Source organism: Pinus tabuliformis, chromosome 1_1, assembly GCF_031772625.1.
Source record: "Pinus tabuliformis cultivar Carrire ecotype Pingquan chromosome 1_1, CPIR1, whole genome shotgun sequence".
NCBI lineage: Eukaryota > Viridiplantae > Streptophyta > Pinopsida > Pinales > Pinaceae > Pinus > Pinus tabuliformis.
This window is the reverse complement of record NC_142297.1, coordinates 59,605,073-59,629,526: the sequence shown is the minus strand read 5'-3', so window position 1 is coordinate 59,629,526 and position 24,454 is coordinate 59,605,073. Positions and strand designations below refer to the sequence as shown.

Genomic DNA, 24,454 nt, shown 5'->3' with positions numbered 1-24,454 from the left:
AAGGAAAATGTTGAAGACCCTTAAGGGCATGTTACACCATGTATATCCCTTCAAGCAAAGTCACAAGTCCTCTCCATGCAACAACATCATCAAAGAAGCAAAAACGAAGTGGAAAAGTCAAGTCGTCCTTAAGTCTTAAAGTCGGCCTCAAGTCGGTCTAAAGGAGGGATGGTCCTCAATATATAGAGGTTGTCCAGTCCTCCAACGACAAGCAACAACTACCTCTGAAATCAACAAAAAAGATAGCTGAGAAAAGGGTGAGGGAAGTCGAGCATAAGGAGCCTCTAGTGTAGTGAAGAAGGAGACTAAACCGAAGTTTAGAGGGCTGATTTAAGGGTGAATTACAGTCATGCACGAGAAAAAGAGGGCAGCATGCGGTCACTACAATAGCGATATCACAGTCATATATTTCTCTTTGTTTGGGCTAGAAACTTAGGCCTATAAGGCCTCCTACTCAAGCGAAGAAGAGGCTCTCCCAAGGTAACATGAGTCAAATACGCAAGGAAACCTCCCACACGTGCAAGAAACTAGGGTTGCAGTGCTGTCATATCAAGTTTGCAACTACACATCAAGAAGGTGCTCAATTGGTCAAGAGAAGGAAGGCATCTCCATAAGCGAATGACCTCACTAAGGATCAAAGATAAAGTATCTCTTCTAGAGCTCACATAACAAGGTTTATCACCAGTTGCCAGAAGAAGAAGGAGGACGAAGTGTCGGAAGAAGGAAGGACTTGACTTGTGCTTGGAGGATATTCTTGTCAAGGGTCTAGGGTTTGGCATTGATCAATAGAAGCTTCAATAAGAGAAATTTACAAAAGGGTTTCCTCTCTAAGAGAGAGAGGTTTTGCCCCGGCAGAAAGCCAATATCTTGTGTTCTTGTTTCTTATGTTTTGGTAGCAGTTTGATGAAGTAAACACACATACACTAATAAGAGAAGAAGATCAAGCTAACAAGAAAATTGAAAAAGTGCTTCACAAATTGTTATCAAGTCTAGAAGAATCCTATTATCTCTAATTGCCCTAGATTCTTCAACATGGTATCGGAGCTAAGGTGACACATCAAGGAAAGGGCATCTCAAGAACACTCATAAGGTGACTCATCAAGGAAGGACATCTCAAGAACAACTACAAGGTTGAAGCATCAAGCCAAGAAGTCTCAAACACATCAAGGACAAGAAGACTCTACAAGCAAAGAAGTCTCAAACATATCAAGGACAAGAAGGTCTACCATCTACTATTCATCAAGGAAGACTACTAAGCAAGAAGAGAAGCCTTTCATATAAAGGCACCTACAAGAAGATCCATCCAAAGAAGGGACTACACCAAGTTACATCATCTACAAAGGAAAAAGAACTACAAGTCAAGCCTCACTCTCCAAGCAAATCTCATCATCAAGCAAGTCTATTTGAAGGAAGCAATTTGAAGATCCAAGAAGGCAAGCCATCAAGTCTTCAAGAAGAAAGCAAGACTACTACATCACAAAACTCTATCAAGTAAGTATATGTCCCCTCCTGAATATACCTCAATGTCTTTTTGCAAGGAAAGAAACGAATTGGTTGGGGCCACTAACTTCCTTGCATGGAAGAAGAGGATTGATTTACTTCTCAAGGAGAAAGAAATTCTAGACCTCATCAAAGGGAATATGCCAAGTACAATAAAGATGAGACAAGAGCTCAAAATATTCTAATAGAATCCATCAAAGACTCTCATTCCTTATGTCTCCAAATTTGAAACATCAAAAGAACGATAAACTAATAGAGCTAATCTCGGTAAGCACAACTAGAGAAGTGATATCTCCACGAAATAATTTGTACAAATGAAGATATCAAAGGAAGGAATAGCTCCCTACTTCATGAAGATCTTTGAGATGAGAGATCAACTTCGAGAACTAGGAGAAGTCATGTCTGACAGAGAAATGACAACCGTAGTATTCAATGCTCTACCTAAGGATTGGGGCAACTTCACATCAAGCATATATGCTTGAAAGAAGCTACCCCACTAAGTGAACTATGGTCTCTATGCAAGATAGAGGAAACTAGACTCAAAGCAAAGGATGATGTGGGATCAAAGGAGCAAGCATTTGCTACCATGGCCAAGAGAAAGGGAAAATTTGGCAAATTTGGTCCACGAAGAACAAGCAATAGAGAAATGTCCAAAGTCCAATGCTTTAGATGTCAAGAATATGGACACTACAAAAGGGATTGTCCCAAACTTAAGAAGGACAAAAACAACAAGAGAAAAAGAGAAGAAGCTCATATAACTCAAGAAGTGAAAGAAGAAGGAAGATGACTAAGTCAATCTCTTTACTTAAAGTCTTCTTTCAAAATTTTTAGTATAGGAGCATGTAGAAATAGAATAGAATGCATAGTTAAAGATATCTTCTAGAATATAGGAGCATGGTGTAGATATAGCTCAAGATATTCATGTAGAAGGAGCATACCTATTATAGTAACTCATCCACAATGAAAGAAAAATTGATCATGATTAAAATCTTAGAAGGCCTCTATCATCAAAAGGAAGAAACATTAGGAAAAGGGTCTTCAAGATCCTCTGATAAAATCTTCAAAAGAAGGTTTAGAAATAAGAGCAGATGTCTCATTGGGAGTCCCATTCATGGAATTCAAGAAACGATGATATGCAGTCAAGAAAAGATGAAGCAAGAAAGGCTACACTAATCAAGAAGAATCATCAAATGAAGCCAAGATGATCAAAGCAAAATCAAGATGAGGTATGTATGCATCAAAGTTTAAGTCATGCCATCATATATATTATTGGGTCATGGGAATAGTTCAAAAACATGCTCAAGTATAAAAGGATCTCTTTCACCAATTACATGCTCGAAGGCATGTACTACAATGCAATGAAGGTCAACATGAAGAAGTGCTCCCATAAGGAGTATAAGGTGGTTGACTAATCAATCCAAGAAGAAGCAAATGAAGAAAGAATTCAAGCATGTGAAGAACGCCATGGTTATAAAGAATCACTATTTGACAAGATCCATTAAAGACATCTCTCGAAAAAAGGCATGACAACTCTGACAAAGGAAGAAAAAGATCAAAGGACCCTTGACACCCATGAATACCTTGGAGATATCAAGATGCAGACCACTGATTCAACTCTACAAAGATGTCACGATGAAAATGCATCCAACAAAAGCACTATTTGATGTTGAAGCAATATCAGAATGAAGTCATGAAGGGCTACTAAACCGAATTATGGGAACAAGCAAGTACAACTAAGCATCTATGTGATAAATATCCCGAAGCATAGTCAGAGGACAAAAGAGTAGCCAGATGACGAAAGAACCTGACATATATCAAAAAGGCCACTTTCCATGAAGGAAGCAATGACATGACAAACCAGGAAGGAAAGTGATCGATAATCGGTGCCCTACCAAGAAGAAGTTCAAACAAAGAGTTCATGACATCAAAAGAAAGAAGGAGAACCAACAATTGAAGGACCCACAAAGAAGATGTTGTTGATGAATGAACAAGTCCCTAGCTAAGAGGGAGTTCTAACAAGTTCCCAATTACAAAGGAGCTTGGGCAAGTTCCTTGTCAGAGGAAACTTGGGCATGTCTTCCTCATTTAAGAGGGAGAGATAGACACAACATTCTTGTCTCCACTTGGGAAGAAAGAATGGAAGGATTGGGGTAACCATCTGGCATCTGATACTCTTGAGAATGTGTAGGGCATCTAAGACAAGAGTAGGCAAGAGAATCGATATTATTTGAGGGTTGGGAACCGAAGACAAGAATAGTCCTAGAAGGTCATACATAGTGAACACCTGGGTGGGTATGTACCTTGAGAGACAATGATAACTAAGTATCTATAAGTCATTGGTCTTGCCAACATTGTGCTCTGATCTTTTGAGAGATAGAGTTGTTAGTCAAGGCCTTGTTATAAACAATATTGGTTACTATGATGCTATAACATATGGATTTCCAATTCGGTTTCTCTTATGTGAATTCTTCAAGATTGAAAAATTTCCAAACATCTTGTAATGATCTATGAATACCTCCCTAGTTAAGAGGGAGTGTTGAAGAAAGTGTAACTAGGTTTGATCTTCATAAAATGTACTTTTGATATTTGTATTTATACAAGAAAAGAATTATTATTTTTGTTATATTTATCAATGAGTTTCTTGCTGATTGAAATAGGTCTAGCACATGTCAAAGTGTTATAGGTAAGTCAAAGAGTCAAAAGAAAATTTTGAAGACCTTTAAGGGCATGTTACACCATGTATATCCCTCAAAATAGAGTCACAAGTCCTCTCCATGCAATGGCATCACCAAAGAAGCAAAAACGAAGTGGAAAAGTCAAGTTGGCCTCAAGTCGGCCTAAAGGAGGGGCAGTACTCTATATAGAGGTTGTCCACTACTCCAAAAATAAGCAACAACTACCTCTAAAATCAGCGAAGAAGATAGTCGAGAAAAGGGTGGGAGAAGTCGAGCATAAGGAGCCTAACGACAAGCAACAACTACCTTTGAAATCAAAGTAGAAGATAGCCAAGAAAAGGGTGAGAGAAGTCGAGCATAAGGAGCCTCTAGTGCAATGAAGAAGCAAAACAAAAAGTTTAGAGGGTTGATTTAAGGGTGAATTACAGTCACACGTGCGAGAAAAGGAGGGCAGTCTGCAGTCACTACAGCAGCAATATCACAGTCATATATTTCTCTTTGTTTGGGCTAGAAACTTAGGCCTATAAGGTCTCCTACTCAAGCGAAGAAGAGGCTCTCCCAAGCGAAGGTAAAAGGAGTCAAATACACAAGGAAACCTCCCACACATGCGAGAAACTAGGGCTGCAGTGTTGTCATATCAAGTCTGCAACTACACATCAAGAAGGTGCTCGGTTGGTCAAGAGAAGGAAGGCATCTCCATAAGTGAAGGACCTCACTAAGGATCAAAGATAAAGTATCTCTTCTAGAGCTCACATAACAAGGTCTATCACCAGTTTCCAGAAGAAGAAGGAGGACTAAGTGTCAGGGAACGATGTGCTTGAAAAAGGAGGACGAAGTGTCGAGAAACAAAGTGTCAGAAGAAGGAAGGACTTGACTTGTGCTTGGAGGATATTCTTGTCAAGGGTCTAGGGTTTGGCATTGATCAATAGAAGCTTCAATAAGAGAAATTTACGAAAGGGTTTTCCTCTCTAAGAGAGAGAGTTTTTGCCCTGGCAGAGAGCCAATATCTTGTATTCTTGTTTCTTATGTTTTGGTAGCAATTTGATGAAGTAAACACACATACACTAATAATAAGAGAAGAAGATCAAGCTAACAAGAAAAATGAAAAAGTGCTTCACAAATTGTTATCAAGTCTAGAAGAATCCTATTATATCTAATTTTCCCTAGATTCTTCAACATGCCCACCCCTACCTAGGGAGAAATCAGCTTTATGAGATATTGGTCCTGATTTTTGAAAGGGATCCTTGTTTGAAGTATTAAATTGCCCTTTGACATAAGTTTGGTTCACTTAGATGCATTATTGATCTTGGTCTCTAACGACTAGTTGCTTTCACTAGAATCCATGTTGTTCTTCTTAGGTGGTTCAACAGCCTTGGGCACCCACTCCAAATGTTCCCAGGTTCTTCAAAGGAGTACATAGGCCCAAAAATGTGAAGAGTTGAAAGTCTAAAGCCCCTAGCAACATTATCAAATGATACATGTCCTAGAACACCTCCAGGACCTAGTTCATTGGTTGACCTTGACCCAAATTTGAGGATTCTTCACAATGACACCATCGGATCCAGGATGCCCCGAGGCTAGCCTTGACACAACTTGATTTCCAGGAGTTGATTCAAATCCCAAATGAAGATGGTCTCGCACTGAGAGATTAACGAGGGCTTGTTACATCGGAGGAAGCCCTACCGCTAGAGAAAAGGACAACTTGTTTAAACAGATGGAGACACATGGAGACCATTTTATGGCATCCCAATTGGATCTTAGGAACCCACAAAAGATATCGAGGTGAATTTGAGGGCCAACCCTCAAATTTTGGATCATACAGGCATCTACACACTTTTGGACACCTCATTGCACTTTGGCATGTGAAGGGAACAAAGTTCCTTCTTCAGATTAATTACTCGGAAGACTTGGAATATATATTAAATTTTATGAATAAGAATGATGATACAAATGAGAGTGAGAGGTTTGTTTATATACTATGTAGGTGCCTCTTCATGGAGAGTCATGTCTCATTTAGACATGACTTTTCAACCTAATTACTAATTAACTAATCATTATTAATCATTATCATTTACATTATTTCCTATATATTTATTCATAACATTGCCTTCCTCCTCAAAAAGCTTTGTCCTCAAAACTTGTCGATGAAAAAGGCTTGATCTCTTTTTCGGTTTCGAATGTCTTCTCATCTCGGAACAGTCATCTTCGTCGATACAATTTGATATGATCTTCTAAGTGACAAACAAAATTGTCGCACTGAGAAGGGATCAAACCATCCTAGATTAATCTTCTGTGGAATATTCTGATCACTGGAATTTTGTAACGACTTGTCATAATAGGACTAGATTGAGGTTACATCATTATTCTCTAGAACATCAGTTTGTTGTTTCTATTTTGTATGGTCCCAATACGTAGCTTGGTTGAGTTGTCTACTCTCATGATTCGAATGTCGATAGGGAACTTTTTTGGTTTGACTTTCCCTTATTAGGTATGTGGAAATTTTTTGATTTCCTTCTGGTACTATGGTTTTTGAGTTAGGTACATAATCTTTGTTTGAAATTTTCATCATTTGCATTGTGACATGTGAATGTGTTTTTCCTTTCACTAATTGATCCTCTTCTTGAGTTCTGCTATTGACTGGTTCGGTATTAATTCTCTTATCTTCAACCTGGACTGTTACATCTGGAGACTTCAATACTTCTTGAGTAAGTTGCTCTAACTTGTCTTTAAATGGCATCTTATCACATTTAAGCTTCTTTATTTGTGTAAGGAGGTTTTCGTTATGATTCCTTAGACGTAAAATCTCTTTGGTTTCTGATTCATCAACCTTATTTTCAATGTTTTGACTTTTTAAGTTTATCTTTTAGATCTCTAATTTGTTCTAATAAATTTTTATTAAGGTTTTTTAAGCGTAAAGTTTCCTCTTCTTGTTCTAATAAGTGCTTCTTGAGTTCTTTCTTTGTGACCTCAGTCTTCTTCACTTGTGCAAGTAATTTTTCGACGTGGTCTGGAGACTTCAATACTTCTTGAGTAAGTTGCTCTAACTTGTTTTTAAGTGGCATCTTATCACATTTAAGCTTCTTTATTTGTGTAAGGAGGTTTTCGTTATGATTCCTTAGACGTAAAATCTCTTTGGTTTCTAATTCATCAACCTTTGTTTCAATGTTTTGACTTTTTAAGTTTATCTTTTAGATCTCTAATTTGTTCTAATAAATTTTTATTAAGGTTTTTTAAGCGTAAAGTTTCCTCTTCTTGTTCTGATAAGTGCTTCTTGAGTTCTTTCTTTGTGACCTCAGTCTTCTTCACTTGTGCAAGTAATTTTTCGACGTGGTCCTTGAGGTAAGAGATTTCTTTATCTTTTTCCATTACTTCCTTGTAATGCATATCCATAAGATTTTTATGTTCATGTTGTATTGCTTTCTTGTCTTGCCGAAGTTTGGTTATTTTCCCTTTCTCTTGATCTTCTAGCTACAATTTCTTGGTACACTGGATGACATTGTTTTTTAGGAGTGATGATGGGCTTTAAACTTGCAATGTGGATTCTGTTTTCTTCATTTACTTATTAAAATTAGCATGTTGTCGCTTATATATTGCCATTAATTGTCCTATATCTCTTGCAATTCATTGTTTTTGTGCATCACTTAGAGATTCGAATAAGGTAAAAGTTTTGTAACATTTTGTGCAAACCACATTTTGATTTCAGAATGGCTCTTGACAATTAGAATATCCCTCTGAACAAAACAGACATTTTTGAAAAAAAACCACTGCTTTTGGTGGGCGTCATCTTTTTGTTTTTTCTTCACTTATTTTATCTCCCTTTTTCTTTATTATCTTTTTAAATACTCCTTTTATCAACTTTATCTAAAATATATATTCCCTTAGATTGAGTCCTGCCAAAGTTTTAATGACTTTAACTTATATATATATATATATATATATAAATAATTATATAATATAATATATAATAGTTAACACAATGTAATGTAATGGTGGCTTATATAACCTATGCATAAAATAAGAAGGCATGAGATAGGATGTGAATGGTGCAACAGTTTGGGGGTCAATGAAAACAGTGGATGACGGAGTCAACAAAACGAAAAATGGGTGGACTGAGCGCGGGGTACACGAAGGTGTTGACAGGCGAACAGTTTGCAGATTAGCGAAAAAGGGCATTGGAGCAGTCAAAACTGAGCATAATTTTTAGTGGATGTTGGAAGTATGTTGTGGTGGCTATGCAATAGAATCGATAGGTTACGTTGTTTTTGCAGATGTTGTGTTTGCAGTAGCCAATCCGCGGTGGAGAAATGGTCAGTCGACTATGTTGCTCATTGCATGTGGTTTGCAGGCCCCGTCTGGTGTGGAAGAAGTGGCTACAAGTTGGTGTGATACCAAATGAAGTAGACAATTGTGATATTGGTCGAGGACTGCATGACGGCAGATTTGGTCAATATCCTGTGGATTGCGGTTGTAGACGTGGTTCACAAGATATCGGTTGTGTGCGGTGCGGCGACTGTCAAGGGGGCTCAGCCAAGATGATGGTTACCCTCTTCCTTTTCATTTTATATATATTTAACTTTTTACCTATGTTGCATGAGTTTCTGGAACGTCGGAATGTTGGGAACTTGGGTACAGGTGTCGGGAACGGCTAGAGGTTTCCCCAAAATTTACAGGAAACGGCTGATTGGGATCAGTGATATTATATAACAAAAAATGTAAAAATATAAAAATAAAAAATATTTTTTTTTAATTATATAATTTATATAATAATCAAAATTAATATTGAATCGAAATATTCAAATATTAAAATCAATTCAAATATATAAATAATAAATATATCATCTTTCTTGTATATAAATATATTCTTTAGGTGTCTCTCTCACTGAGTTTCTCCCTTTTATATATATAAAATATTAAAATATCAAGTTCCTTATGACACATGACGAGTCTTTGAAACAATCTGGCTTAAAAATACATAAGAACAGTTTTACATATGTTTCTCTAGTTATTCTTAAGAGAAGAAGTAAAGCAACTCTAATGTTTAAGCATTGATTGCCACATATAATTTGCACACAATTTTCTGCGATATATATACATAAACAACAAAATAAATACTCATCAACATGACATCCCAAATATCGCCCTTACATTGAGGTGCCACACGCTTCCTTAACCCATCAAGGGATTGCTCCAGTTTCTCAATTAAGGATATCGGTGTTAAGGATGTCTTTGGCCTTTCTTCTTGCGGAGATTTCAACTTAGGCTCATGTTTTGTGGGCAGTTCAGCGTATTTCTCTACAAACTTTGTATTCCCCAACCCCAGGGAACGCCGAAACTCCAAAAAAAATAGTCTTCAAAGCTCCCGAAACTTTACCAAGCTCCTATTGCAACTCCCACTGAAAAGGGAACATTCCCATACGGTTCCAAAGCTCTCGGGAGCGTGGGAACCATTGGAACGGGTTTCCCCAAAAAAAAATAGTCTTCAAAACTCCCGAAACTTTCCCAAGCTACTATTGCAAATCCCACTAAAAAGGGAACATTCCCATACGGTTCCAAAGCTCTCAGGAGCGCGGAACCATTGGAACGAGTTTCCCAACTCTTGGGAGCGGTTCCCGTGTAACATAGCTTTTTACATATATACCTTTGCTTTTTCAGTTTTTTTTTTGAATTTAATATTTGCTCTTTTTCTAATATATACTCTTTTCCCCCCTTTTTTTAATATATATATATATATATATATATTATATTTTTTTTATTTTTTTAAGCAAATGGCTAAGGGCTTGACGAAAAATGGAGAATCTCCCAATGTGTAGGGAAACGCTTCAATTACAAAAGCAACAAGGTTGATGACGATTGATGGCCAAAGGCTGGTGATTAAAGAACGTGGCTCTGTGCAGCAGTTAAGCAGCCAAAGAATCAAACAACTCTGATACCAAATGAAGTGAACAAAGTTCCTTCTTTAGATTAATTACTCCAGAAGACTTCGAATATAAAGATCCCCATTGAGATACAAGAATATATATTAAATTGTATGAATAAGAATGATGATACAAATGAGAGTGAGAGGTCTGCTTATATACTATGCAGGTGCCTCTTCATGGAGAGTCATGTCTCATTTAGACATGACTCTTCAACCTAATTACTAATTAACTAATCATTATTAATTATTATCATTTACATTATTTCCTATATATTTATTAATAAAAGCATGGCATTTGGAGCCTAAATTAGGCATGACCTCAGTAATAAAGCAAGCTACAGCTCACACGTGCGGGAAAATTAGGCTCATTTTGTTGTTAGCTAATCGGTTGGCTTGTAACCCAAGTACATTTAAGGATCAAACCTGTTTTAAGGGCTTTATTATGCATGATTGCTTGTCCTAATCCTAATATAAACAGAGGATAAGTTCATTTCTTTGTCCATCATCACTTGTGACTATTTCGGCCCTCTTGGAGAATTTCGGCCTACCCTGTATCTTGTGGAGATGTGATCTATGGTGGATTTTTGCTATTGGAGCTATTTCTTTCACTTTGGAGATGGAATTTTGGAGCAATAAATGCTTTTTCATGCATTCAATCTTGTAAGTGTACATTGGATTTGATAAATTTTTGCTTTTTGTGTCTAATGTATGGAATGGTTAATTATCTAGGGTTTCCATTGTGCTTGTTATTGTTGAAAATCATTCTATCGACTTTAGATGATAGTATTACATGCATTACTAACTTATAAAATGTGAAAGACAATCTCGTGGGCGAATCTTTCAACTAGCTCTCCCCATTAAGTTTCCTCTCTCACAAAAGTGGTAGCTAGGGTTTTGAAATCTAGGGTTTCATTATTCCCTTACTCCTTGCTAAGATCTAGCAAAATTTACATCCCCATAGACTCCATCACCCAACGCTGAGGCACTAGCCTTAGTCACTTTGTTGGTCATCCATATGACTTACGCTAAAATCTCTTCTCCTCTAAAATCTTATTTTGGCCCCTCAAGGATGAGTCGCTAACTAGGGCTATTGCACAAAACTCAACTAGGGTTGAAGTTGTTAGCCTTTGGGTGGATTCGACAATTATCCAAAAGGTGGTTACCTCAAAACAACTCCTTTGAGTGGCTAATCCATCCATGTTAGGACTAATGTCTTGTGCCCTAGGTAGATTTTTCCCTAGAAAAGCCCTAGTTTACCCTAGGCTTCAACTTGGGGCTTATTGAAGCCTTCTTGTTCCAAAAATCAAAGGTATACATTGATTGGAAGCCTTTTCTTGGCCTTGTGACCTTGGTTTGATCCTTTTTCCTTGCTATTTCTCAAGCCGATGCAAATTGCCTTGTCATGCTAGCTAAGCCTTTTTCTTAGCTAGAGTTTTCCTCCTAAAACCTATTTTGTCACCAAATTGCCTTGTCATGCTAGCTAAGCCTTTTTCTTAGCTAGAGTTTTCCTCCTAAAACCTATTTTGCCACCGTCCCCCTTCTTGTTGATAAATCCTTTAGGTGTCCTACTAAAAGGAAGTCTCCCTAGTGGTGAAAGTCCACAAAAGAGCAGGAGATATTCGTTGTGGTGATAGTGGGCCACACCTAATATTGTTGTCCCTTGCTCTAGCTCTTGTCTTGTCTACTACCCTCACAATGCCTATTATATTTTGAGGCAAGAGGACTTAAATGGAGGTTATACCATATGTAGATTTAATTAGAATATATGCTGACCTGATTTCAGTGTGTGCTCCTATCTGACTAGGTGCCTATTATATTTTGAGGCAAGAGGACTTAAATGGAGGTTATACCATATGTAGATTTAATTAGAATATATGCTGACCTGATTTCAGTGTGTGCTCCTATCTGACTAGGTTCCATTCATCTGCTGCTACATAATAACAAATTTCCAACCTCCATATCCTTGTATAAATATCTTGGATAGAAAAGAGACTAAATCCTTCCTACTAGAAGGTCAACAACACTAAATAGTCAAAGCTAACAAAGCCATCATGTCATTGGATGCATGTGAAAAATGGAGCATAATATCCCGGTTATACTTCATGGGTCAGCTATGTTTGTTCATATGTAAATAAAACAAAAGGTAATATCCTAAAGATCTTGTGTTTGCAACATAGAAGGCTAGTAAACTTACTTTTATTCTCCCTGCAAGAACATTGTTCATCCCTCGCTCCTTGATGGCATCTGCAATATCTTCAAGATCAGCATATCTGACTGCATCCCAATTCACAGCATCCTTGGTATTTGAGTCCCTTTCTCTTTTTAATCTACAATCTTCTACATTTGTATTCTTCGATATAGTTTCCCAATCAAATTTGTTCTTGCTCTTTCCCTGGCCCATTTCAATATTTGCTCTAGCAATACCACTTATTTTACTGACAGAAACTTTCTTGTGACCAATTTTCCTGTTCTTTATCTCATCTTTTGTCACCTTCAAGCTCAAATTATCAGGTGCAGAACAATCCTCCAAGGTGGAGTTTAGGGTCAAATTCAATTTCAACTCCTCTAGCTCTTGATTATCTTCTGGGATTGAGATTTCACCTTCACTGGGCAAGACATCACCAGTATGACACCCCTCTTGAGAAAAATTCTCAAGGAAATCATATATAATGGATTCTGAAGAATCATTATATCCACCATAATCAACACAGTATTTGTCAAGAAAACCAACACTAATTTTGGCTCCATCCAAAGGCCCTGCTTTTGGATATGACAAGGCCCTGTTGTGGCAATCCACGCCATGGCTTACATCATAATAGGTAGAACAGTGTTCATGGTTTACTTCATCGCCAATTGATATCATTTCATTTGCAGTCCGGCAAAATGCGTCCTTTGGCTTGAATTTCTCCAATTCCTTGCCATCATATGGAGCAACTTCAGTGTTTTCAATATGAGGGAACCGTGAAGCAAGCGATATAAATGCTGAACTGCAAAAGGCATTAATGCTTCTGAGGTTACTTTGAAACAGATGCATTCCCAATCAATGTGCAAGATAATGCTTTGCAATTCAACTTCAAAAGTGTTTCTAGGAAAAACTCAGGCACCAAACATAAAAGAGAAGAGTGTTCCAAAATTGAAAAAACAGTTTGTAAAATTCCATCCAGATTTGGATACGCAAATACAAATAACTCATCTCTCAAGAGGATTGGAACTTCAACTGGGAATATCTCTAAATACCTTGAAAGATGATCAGATACATTTTGAGTTAGGAATGCCCCAACAACAGAGTCCACGACTGATCCTTTCCACTGTGAAAATTGACGATCTCCTGCACTAACAATTTATGGAAGTTCAAATCATCCTCATCTCGAATTCAAACAAATAAATATTTGCCTCTGGTAAATGCTAAAATATAAGCATCTGTTCCCTAAGTGAGGGTTCCCAACTGAAAACTACTACACATATGAAGAGACTGCTAATAACAGAAAATACTAAAAGGAAACACACAAGAAATACAAAACAAAACCCTCAAGAAATCCACCAAGGAAAATAACATTCTCAGCAAAACAAAAATTCGAAAATCAAACACCTTGTACTTGACGCATGCAAATTATGAAATTTTGAGCCCGTTCTTTAAAAATGTGCCTTTCCATTTCCCAGTGTCTTTCTTTGTCTTCTGGATCATCTGTATTGTTTGCTTCAATCACTCTCTTTCCCATCAACAAATTCCAAACTCTCATTGTTTCTGAATCCAAAACCACTCTTGGCCGAATCTTCCTCTTTTTCAATGGATCAAAAGAGCCTTCGTATAGGACCAAATCACGGCATTCTTCACCTGGGACAGTTTTGTCCTTTGTTTCAAAAGGGCTTATCTCCTGTCTCTCACTTACACTACACTTATGCATCTCGTTAAGACTCAGAAGCTGTAATCTCTCCTGGATTTCATCTACTGGATCCTTGAAAGATTTGTATGACTGACAAGATAAACTGGAAGTTTCAATCCCCAGTAGAGGGTTGCTGCTTTGGCAGGCTTGAACAATATTTTGATGAACAATCAACTGTCCTTGCTCTTGAGGATGACTCTCACATAGATGTTGGCTCTGGCAACAAAAACCCCGTCCATTGCAATTGGAATTAAGCTGGCTTGATAATAGGTAACAAACTGCAGTATCATGCCAACAATCAGTAACAGCACCTGAGTTGTCTGGCACTTCTAAGCTAGCATTGCATTGAACAGCTGGGTCTAAATTCTCAAAATCCCTAACAGGTTTCTTTCCTTTCCGCTTTTTTCTCTTAACATTTATAAAGACATTAGAAAGCATTATTTGTGATGTGAGGGAATCAGCTCTTTCCTCATTGTACATGCCCCTTTTTGCAGTACTAGGTTTCTTTTTTCGTGCAAGAGCTTTTAATCTGGAAGATCTCCTCTTCCCAGATACTCTTGATAATCCTTCAAGCACTCTTCCAACATATTTCCCAAATCTCACAACAGACTCGTTTGCTGGAACCTGTAACACAGATGGTTGTTCCTTGGTAAACTCAGAATTCAGTTCTCCATCATTACATTGGTCTAACAGAGTCAAATCGCCCTCCCAACCATACACACCACTTTGAGGTCTTGAAGGATTTGCAGAACCAAGTAACTCCTGGTGTATAGGATAGATTACTTCATTTATTGGTTGAGAAGATTCAGATCGCTGAATTGGTTTCAGCAGCTCATCATTATTTGAGTTCAGAGATTGATGAAGCTTTGATCTCAAATAAGATTCAGATTCATTTACTTGGATCTCTACTAAACTTTCTTTAGGAAAGCTTGCAGTTGTTGCTCGACACCGCTTACCTTTAGAATTGCACCCCTCCGAAAGCTTACCATGGGCAGTTTTGTGCACTTGATTCTTTACCTTTGACTTTTTGACATGACCTCCTTCCTTTATAACTTTTGGCCTATGTTTTCTTCTCTTTGGTTTACAGTGAGGGCCTTTATTTAAGTCAATAAGGTCACCATCATCTTCTTTTTGTTCAATAGTTGGCAAGCCATTTTTAGATTGTGAATGAAATGTTGCCACTGATGAATTAACAGCTGGAGGAAGAGCTCCATCTTTGGATGCCTCAGTAGCTCCAAGAGATTGTGAAGCTGGAGCTAAGGAAAGCTCTAAAGGGAGTAAATCGAGCTGCTTATCCTTTGAGTGCTCACCTCCTTCACATGAATTTGAACTTAATGCTATGTTTCCAAAGTGTACTACATTCAAAGTATTCTTTTCTGGAGTCAATGGAGCCAGTGAGGCATCAATTATTGGCAAACCTTTTGGCTCTGATTCATTGGGGCAGGCCATGTCCACAAGTGTATTAACAGGAGAGGGCTCTGCAAATGTCCACAATACAATATATAAGACCAAAATTCTAGCAATTTGATCTTTATTACAATTGCTGAAATCTCTTCTACAATATAAGTGCACACAGATTAAGAACATTACCTTTATTTATGGTAGCAATTTCAACATCCTCGCTGAGTAAATGGAGAGCTTTGTCATTTACAAAACAGCCTATGGAAGCAAGCTCGACATTATCATTAATAAGATTTGTTGATGTTTTCAACATATCAATATGTGGCTCAAAGGGAGCCTTGGGAGAAATATCAATGACAAGTTGTTGATTAGGAGCTATTTCTTCATAAGGATAAATTGACTCAGGGCCTTGACACGTTAATGTACTGTCATCACAATTCCATAGATATGTCCCTGTTTGCAAAATGTTTGTATTACGGATATCAACAAACAATCTGTGTGTAGTGGGACTTTGTGATGAGACATCAACACAGTCTGACTTCCGCTTTCTTGTGATTGGCTGCGGTGGGGTATCTGGCATTTCCATGACATCTCTTCGAATGATTGAACTCTCCTTCTCTGTATTCTGAATTTCTACTAGGTGGGACGAGACCCCTTCCCTAGAAATTCTTTCTTCAGCAAAAGCATCCAACTCTTTCTCATTACCAGTTTTAGATTGACTTTCTGACAAACAAGTCTGCCTTGGAGTACCTGTTCTTATGCATAGGTCAAGAGATGTATCCATCTCCCTCTCATTACCAGCTTTAACTCGATTCTCTGATAAATGAGTCTGCCTGGTAGTACTTGCTTTTATGCTTAGGTTGAGAGATGTGTCCATCTCTCTCTCATTGGTAGCTTTAGCTTGAATTTCTGATAGATAATTATGTCTGGCAGTACCTTCTCTTACTGTTGGGTCAAGATATCTCATTAACTGCTTAACAAAAGTACTATCAAATCTACAATGCATCGAGTGGAAACTTTGGAGAGTTTTATGGGAGGACAACATTCTTCTTTTCTTTCCACCCCATGTAGGAAAATTTTGTAGTTTAAAAACTTTAATCGGTTGGGTTCTCACCATTTTGATAGCCCTACTGTTTCTTCCCCCTGCTTTTTTTAAATGAGATATGCGATGTCGATTTTTTAGACTTCGTGGTGGATGGCCTATGCTCCTTTTAGGAATATTTCCATAACGTAGATTCTGCAGGATGCAACAACCATGGCTTAGATAAGATAATGACCACCAAGATAGGTCAATCGGACTAGGAGGTACAATTGGTGATACAAAGCTGCACAACAAAATCAATAAGTGATAACAGAAGATGAACATTCTGATTACTTCCTAAGCAAGTGTAAGAATTACTTACTACAGACTTGCAAGTGAAGGTAATCAACCTCCTCACTTGATAGGCTATGCGACTGCGTGGGCTCTTTTTTGCCCATACATTCTGCATAATTACGACATTAATTTGTAAGAAATCTGCACATGCTGCTGAACAGGAAATGGAAAAAGAATAATGTTTATACCACTATCTTTTAAGTACACGTAGGATCTGTTGACTACAAAATTGTAAGTTAAAACTATGTTACTTTAGCAAATATCTTCTGACACAAGCAAGATCACTCAGTTATGCTCGGGTAAGTTTTACTAATGACAAATTAATGTGGTCAGGTTTATTGCACCGAGAGGTGCTCTACAACATAGTATAGGGTAGATGTGTAGATGTAATGTAAGAAACTTTGTCATTTTTACATGTCGGCTCAATATGTTCAATTTATAAGATGAGGATTTGTAAACATTTACATGTTAGCTCAATTAAATAATAATAAAAGGTTAAAAGTAATAAAGAGCCTAGTATGGGGGAGATGTGGCAGTAAAAACTTAAAAATAATAAAATTCAGTTTAATTTTGTAATTTTATTATTTTGTATTTATAATAAAATTACAAATAATTTTTTACAGAAAAGAAATTCATAATATGCATATCACATTAAAATATATAACATATAGTTAGTTGCTATAAGTTAAAATCCATTTATACTTGTAAGTTAAAATAACTAGCCTAGATCAATCTTAACTCTGGATCTACCAAGCATCGAGAGGGATCAAATCCCTTTGTACCTTAAGATATTTCCATCTCAAGAGATTTGATCCCTCTCAGTGCTTGGTAGCTCCGAAGTTAAGATGGATCTAGGCTGGTATTTTAACTGTAACACAAAAGCAACTATTACCAAAAAAATTTCTGATGATATTAATCTCTGGGAACCAACCCCAAAAATGTTGATAATGATTGACGCAGTCATTGCAAATTTAACAAATCTTGTTAGGCTGCAAAGCATGCAAAATCCAGATTCAGAAGTTTCATTTCCCACTACAATCTAATGTGACCTGCTTCAATTCAGAGAAGGGTGTGATAAATAAGCGTAAACTGTGTCAATCATTACAGCTCAAAGAGTAAAAAAGCCATAGTGAGACAGTACATCCAACAGTTTAGTTCATTACAAGCATTACGCATGCACTGCTTGTACATTAATGGTATATTGTAACTTGTAAGTGTGCAGACTATGCAGAACATAGCCAAAACTATAACAGAACTAGAAACAAAGGCTTTGTTAGATCAGTTTGGTATACTTTGCAACACATCAACATGGAATTTTTTACTTTAAACCTGTTGTGTGATCGGCAAAGCTTTTGGCCCTTTTCATACGTGCAGAGTTTGAATACAGGGTCAAAAGAATCTGAAAGCTTGTGCTTCCCAGGATAAACTGTAATCTGTCCTAAACATGCAGAAAACGAAGGTCTGCACTCTGTCCACTCACACCATAATTTGTTTAGATATGTTTATATGTATAAGGGCGCTACCTGTTAAATTTCAATCGATTGCTTAAGACGGTTTTCATTCCTTCAAGGTAGTAAGTTCTATAAGGGTAATATCTGGCAAAATCCCCCAGGACAATTTCTTCGGCTTTTTCTGGTGAATTGCCTGTGAAAGAACTTCACTTTCTCAGTGGATAGTTTTATGCATTTCTTGATAAATTTTGTATTCCTTTATTTTTCATAGGTGTTAATAATGGGTCATGTTGCCTGAAAATCTAAGAGGTCTTGTGAGAGGCCTCGCAAGACAAGAACTAGGCCAAGGGGCAACATTGAGGTGGATAAGATCAAGAAGGGCACTCAAACTAAGAACAAGGCAACAATTCAATCAGACAAGGAATTGTGTGCTCTTCAAGAGACCTATATATAGCCTAGGGTTTGAGAAATAGGTGTGAAAATTCCTACTCTCAAGGAAACCCTACTGCAGCAAAACTGAATTTACTTCTCCTACTTGATTTTAATATACATTATCAAGTTATTTTCTAAAACATATTGAAGTAAATTACCTCTATAGCCTATGCCAATTTAATTTGATTACACGAAACAAGAAACTGAGCAAAGAACAAGATACATAGGACACCATTATTTTTGGACAAAATAGTCCCCGGAAAAACCCAATGCAGAAAAACCGATGCAGCAGCTTTGAGGGTTTTATATTATTAAGCAGTGGTTCTGAATACAATGTTGGATTCCCTCCTGGTTATCCATTTACAAAAAGAAATATAATGGTGGAAAACTGAGTGAGATTACCTCACTTTACCCGACAGTTTCCGGCTGATTCGGCAACAGAACTGGCTAACCTTGACTATCTCTGCGTTGGCCCTGCGTCAACCCTACAGGCTTTGCGTCAACTCTGCGCTATCTCTACTACCTCCTGGAGCTTCTGCGTCAACCTTCCTTAGTTGTTCTGGCAGCTCCCCAGCAGTTTTGGATTTCTGAGTGAGGGCAGCATCTCCTCTGTGCTGGCTCTCCCTGGTTCAGCATTAGGTCTGCGTGTGCCCAGACTGGCCTAATGTCAGTCCCTCTAGGTGTTGCGCTGCTTCCACTAGTGGCTCTACACCTCTTTGCTTAGTATTCCCCAGAGTTGCGGGGCAGCCCCCCCCAAGCCTAGTATTCCCCAGAGTTGCGGTGGAGCCCTCCCCCCTGAACCCGCTCCCAATTTGCGCTCAGGTCAGGAGCGATTTCGGGAGCACGTTCCCAATAAAAAAATTTGTGCTCCCTGCCAAAACAGGGAGTGACTTCCAGAGCGTTGCTCTCATCGCTCCGTAGTGAAAATTAAAGCCCGGGAGCAATCGAAGTGGCGCGCTGCCGCCTGGAGCGAAAAGCACGCAAAAAAAAAAAATCGGACGCCAAAAACAAATTTGCTTTAAAAAAAAATTTGGTTTTATAAGGGCTTGGGGGGCATTTTTAGTTCATTGTGACTTGAAAGAGTTGGAGGAGAACCAAGGAGATTGTGCAAAGGAGCGAGGAGCGAGCGTCGAGGAGCAAGGAGCAAGTCTGCAAGGAGGTTAGTACCTTAGTAATTTAGTAGGTTAGTAAAGTTATAACTTATTTCTAGATTCTAGAATGATGAATCATGAATCTAAATAAATAAAATTAATAAATAGTAAATAGTAAAATTAAATACATTTTTAATTTTCTCATTCCCATTCCCATTAAATTTTGCAGATTCAAAACTACAAATTTCAAACATCATGGACCTGGTTATATTTCTTGGCATTTTCTTCTTCTTGGTCCCTTTTTTGGTTATTATGGTGCTGGAGAGTAGGAAAAGGAGGGGTCAAAATGAAGAGGGGGATGAACAAGAGGGACAAAGTGGATTTGATGAAAACCCCGGTGAGGAGGAGCTGGAGGAAGGTGAACATGACTCTCAAAAAGCTAAACAAGACCAAACCCCATTGTGGAAATATGTTAACAGGCCTGAAGCAAGGAAAGTGGGTGGAACCACTAAATTTCATTGCCCCCATTGCAACAATAATTACACAGGTTCATACACTCGTGCCAGAAAACACCTCTGCGGGAAAAGGCCATGGGATGGAGATAAACAAATAGGAATCAAAACTTGTGCAGCTGTGTCAGCAGCGGATAGAGCCAAATACATAAGGGAAGAGGAGAAGCCCAATACAAATCTAAAAAATCAAGGGGTTTCTTTGAACCAAGCTCACAATCACAAGCACAAAGAACTCCTTCAGCATCCTCCCAAGGCAGTGGATATGGAGGCATAGGGTCACCAACTTTAAGGCGTAGAACCATATCAGATTTCCTTGATGAGGGATGTAGGAATGATTTGGATTCAAAAGTTTACAAGTTTCTCTATGCATGTGGGATACCATTCAATGTTTTCACTCAACTTATTGGCACGAAATGGTTTCTGCCATAAATGATGCCCCTAAAGGATACAAGAGCCCTGGGTATGACAAGGCAAGAATCGTTGGTTCTACGCCTTAAAGTTGGTGACCCTATGCCTCCATATCCACTGCCTTGGGATACCATATCAGATTTCCTTGATGAGGGGTGTAGGAATGATGTGGATTCAAAAGTTTACAGGTTTCTCTATGCATGTGGGATACCATTCAATGTTCTTCGCTCACCTTATTGGCACGAAATGGTTTCTGCCATAAATGATGCCCCTAAAGGATACAAGAGCCCTGGGTATGACAAGGCAAGAACTGTTGGACTTGATCATGAAAAAGCAAAAATATCACATTCTTTGAATAGAATGACAAGTTCTTGGACTGACCATGGGGTGTCCATTGTATCTGATGGATGGAAAAATGTAAAAGGCAAGGCATTGATAAGTGTTCTTGCTATGTCTGTTAGTGGTGCCATCTTTCTAAAAGCATATGATTACTCAGAGAAGTTCAAGACCAGCATCAACATTGTAGAAGCATTACTTGAAACAATTGACCGTATTGGGCCATATAATGTCATCCAAGTCATCACTGATAATGCTCCTAATTGTAAGGCAGCGGGAGCAATTATTGAGGATAAATACCCCAACATATTTTGGTCTAGGTGTTTGGTTCAAACTTCACACATTGAACCTTTTGATGCATGATGTTGTTCAGAACAAAAATGAACAATACAAATGGATTGGTGATTTGTACAAGAAAGGCAACCAAATGATAAAATTTATTACAAATCATAGCAATACCCATGGCCTTTTCCGCAGTCACTCAAGATTGGAGTTGTTGAAGACTGCGAGGACTAGATTTGCTAGCTATTACCTCACCTTCAGGCGCCTTTTGAAGGTAAGAGAGTCACTGGCTAGCATGGTATCAAGTCCACACTAGCAGGTTTTAAAGGAAAGGGCTACAAATGCAACTGATAGGCGAGGTTTTGAACTGGTGGAGGAGGCCGCTCTTGATGGTATATTTTGGTCAAGTGTGAGGCAAGTATTGGAATTCACCAAGCCCATTTATCACATGATTTGGTTTGCAAATACAGATAAACTAGTAATTGGCGAGGTGTATGAGCAGATGGATACCATGTTGGGGCAAATAAAAGATATTGTTCATAACAATGATCCCGACTTGTACAAACTGATTCACGATTGCGTGTGTACGATGGAATAAACTTAATCTTCCACTACATTGCTTGGTGTATATCCTTACGTCGAAATACTACTCTACATCTTGGTTGGGCCAACCTGCACCAGGGGGTGGGGTTAGGACCAAACCCCATTTAGATGCAGAGGTAACTAGAGGATATTTGAATGCATTAGAAAAGATGATACCTGATAGGGAGGAATGTGCAGCGGTGCGCCTTGAAATAGGCAGATACTTTAGTGGCACTGGTTTGTTTGGTACCTTCCATGCAATGGAAGACAGAGGCAGATTTGATTCTCTCACATGGTGGAAATCATATGGCGGCCAGGGACTTTAGCCAAAATTGGCAAAAAAAGTTCTATCATAGGTTGTAAATACTTCTTCTGCAGAGAGGTGTTGGAGCACCTACAGCTTCATACATAATGTGAAAATAAACAGACTCAATAAAAACTGGGCAGAAAGCTTGGTTTATGTGCACTACAACTTGAGGTTGTTGAGTCATTACTGTGATCGAGCTTATGAGGATCCAACATATAAAATTTGGGACAACCACCCAGAGGATGACAATTTGGAGGATGGCACTATACATCTTGAAGAACTGGAAGAGGAACTTATAAAGGATGAAGATGAAGCAGCTGCAGCAGCCATGCCACCTCCACCATCCAGTAGCAGTGCTCGAGTTCCGAGTCTTGTTCCTTTGTTGTCGCCACCTCCATCTACACCCTCACGTGGAGGGCATGTGCCTTCTAGATGATTGATGTGATATGGTTCAATGATCAATCTATGTTTTTTTATGTTTTTTATATCTAATTCATCATTCTACATGTTTTTGTTGACATATATGTATCAAAATATAAAATATATATATATTAAAAATCGCTTCGGGATTCGCTCCCAAACTGGGAGCTTCTGAAAATGTCGCTCTCGCTCCCATTATTGCTCCCGTTCCACACTTTCGCTCCTGCTCCCAAGTAACACTGGACTATTCCCGAACTAGAATGATCACTTAGTTTGAATTTCTCAGCTTCCTAGCCCTAGAAATTTCGAACTCTAGATCAATTCGTTCTCTTGGTGTGTTTCTAAATGAACCCCAAGACTCCTTCTTATACTTTTCTTGTTGAGAATTCAATAGTCGAGATTAAGTCTCTAATCAATGGCTAAGATTAAAAAGTTGACTTTGTCCGCTTTCTAGAACATTCTCACCCATATTTTGATTAATATCCATTAATACTTTAATTTTCCTAAGTTTAGACTTAGGAACCCCAATAAAAATATTAATCATTTTAATAGAATACAATCTGGGTGGAATTTCATTAAACGATTTTTGGGTTTTTTAGAACTCATGTGCCTTAACATCTCCACCAATTTTAATGGCTAGAGCACATCCGATGCTACCAAAAACTAACACTCCCTCTTAGCGAGGAATGTCCTCTAGCAATGATGCCCAACTACATGTTGCTATGTCTCTGAAGCATCTCTCTTCTGCAATGTTGTTGCCACCAACACTGTGTTGCTACTATACTGTTGCACATGACACTGCCACTGCCACTGCAGTCTGCAGCATCTGTACTACAACACCCTCTCAAATGTTGCATTTGCTATGCGGTTAACACTGCCACTGCTAACACTGCATCCGTACTGAAACTCAGTTGTTGAGTGAAGTAACTGAAAAACACCCAAAATTACTGAACTTAACTATGTTTAGCATAATACCATGTGAATGTTGGAATCTGACTACTACTAGTCTCTGACACTCTGAATCTTTTGTGTTGTTGCTGACTTCTGCACTGTGCCATCTGCACTACTGCCAACCTTGCTTGCGTTGATCAGTCTCTGGTCTCTAGCTACTACATATGTCTCTTCAAACAATCCACTACATCATCTAACATTAAGTCCATCTCACTACTGTTGAATCGCAGGCTCCCATACTAAGGAATTGATCCAAGAGGTGGGTTCCTCAAGGATCCTGCCCACATGTAGTCCTCCTTCCATCCCTACTGAAACTCAGTTGCTCAGAGAAGTAACTAAAAAACACCCAAAATCATTGAACTTAACTGTGTTCAGCATAATACCAGGTGAATGTTGGAATCTGACTGCTACTAGTCTCTAACCCTCTGAATATTTTGCGTTGTTGCTGACTTCTGCACTGTGCCATTTGCACCGTTGCCAACCTTGCTTTGCGCTGATCAGTCTCTAGCTACTGCATATGTCTCATCAAACAATCCACTGCATCATCTGACACTAAGTCCATCTCACTATTGTTGAATCTCAAGCTCCCATACCAAGGAATTGATCCAAGAGGTGGGTTCCTCAAGGATCTTGGCCACATGTAGTCCTCTCGACTACAGTTCTATATCACCCCATTTCCCTCCTGAAGATGCATGGGCACTCATGGCAAATTCATCTTCGTCAATTTTTGACAGATCAACCTTAGGATCATGTTTCTCATCCTTATCCTTTTGCTTCAAAGGACACTGGGATGCAAAATGGCCCCTCTCGCCACATCTGAAACATTTCACCTTCGAAATGTCCTTCTTCCACTTCTGCTTCTGTTGTCCCTTTAATGCTAGAGCTGTGTTCTCCTCCTCCTTGATCTTCTTGTCACTCCCACTGCTACCA

At 38.4% G+C, this 24,454-nt stretch overlaps 1 protein-coding gene across 1 annotated transcript in view; it reads right to left on the bottom strand.

The window, feature by feature from the left end:
* LOC149211554 (uncharacterized) overlaps positions 1-24,454 on the bottom strand; it is a 350,089-nt gene that overhangs the window by 265,048 nt on the left and 60,587 nt on the right. Inside the window, exons 3-7 of the mRNA XM_089388429.1 lie at positions 16,781-16,861; positions 15,567-16,614; positions 13,682-15,454; positions 13,330-13,420; positions 12,287-13,079 (exon numbers count right to left, since the gene is read on the bottom strand). Of these exons, the coding sequence (XP_089244555.1) occupies positions 12,287-13,079; positions 13,330-13,420; positions 13,682-15,454; positions 15,567-16,614; positions 16,781-16,861 (3,786 nt within the window). The remainder of the gene's footprint in view (positions 1-12,286; positions 13,080-13,329; positions 13,421-13,681; positions 15,455-15,566; positions 16,615-16,780; positions 16,862-24,454) is intronic.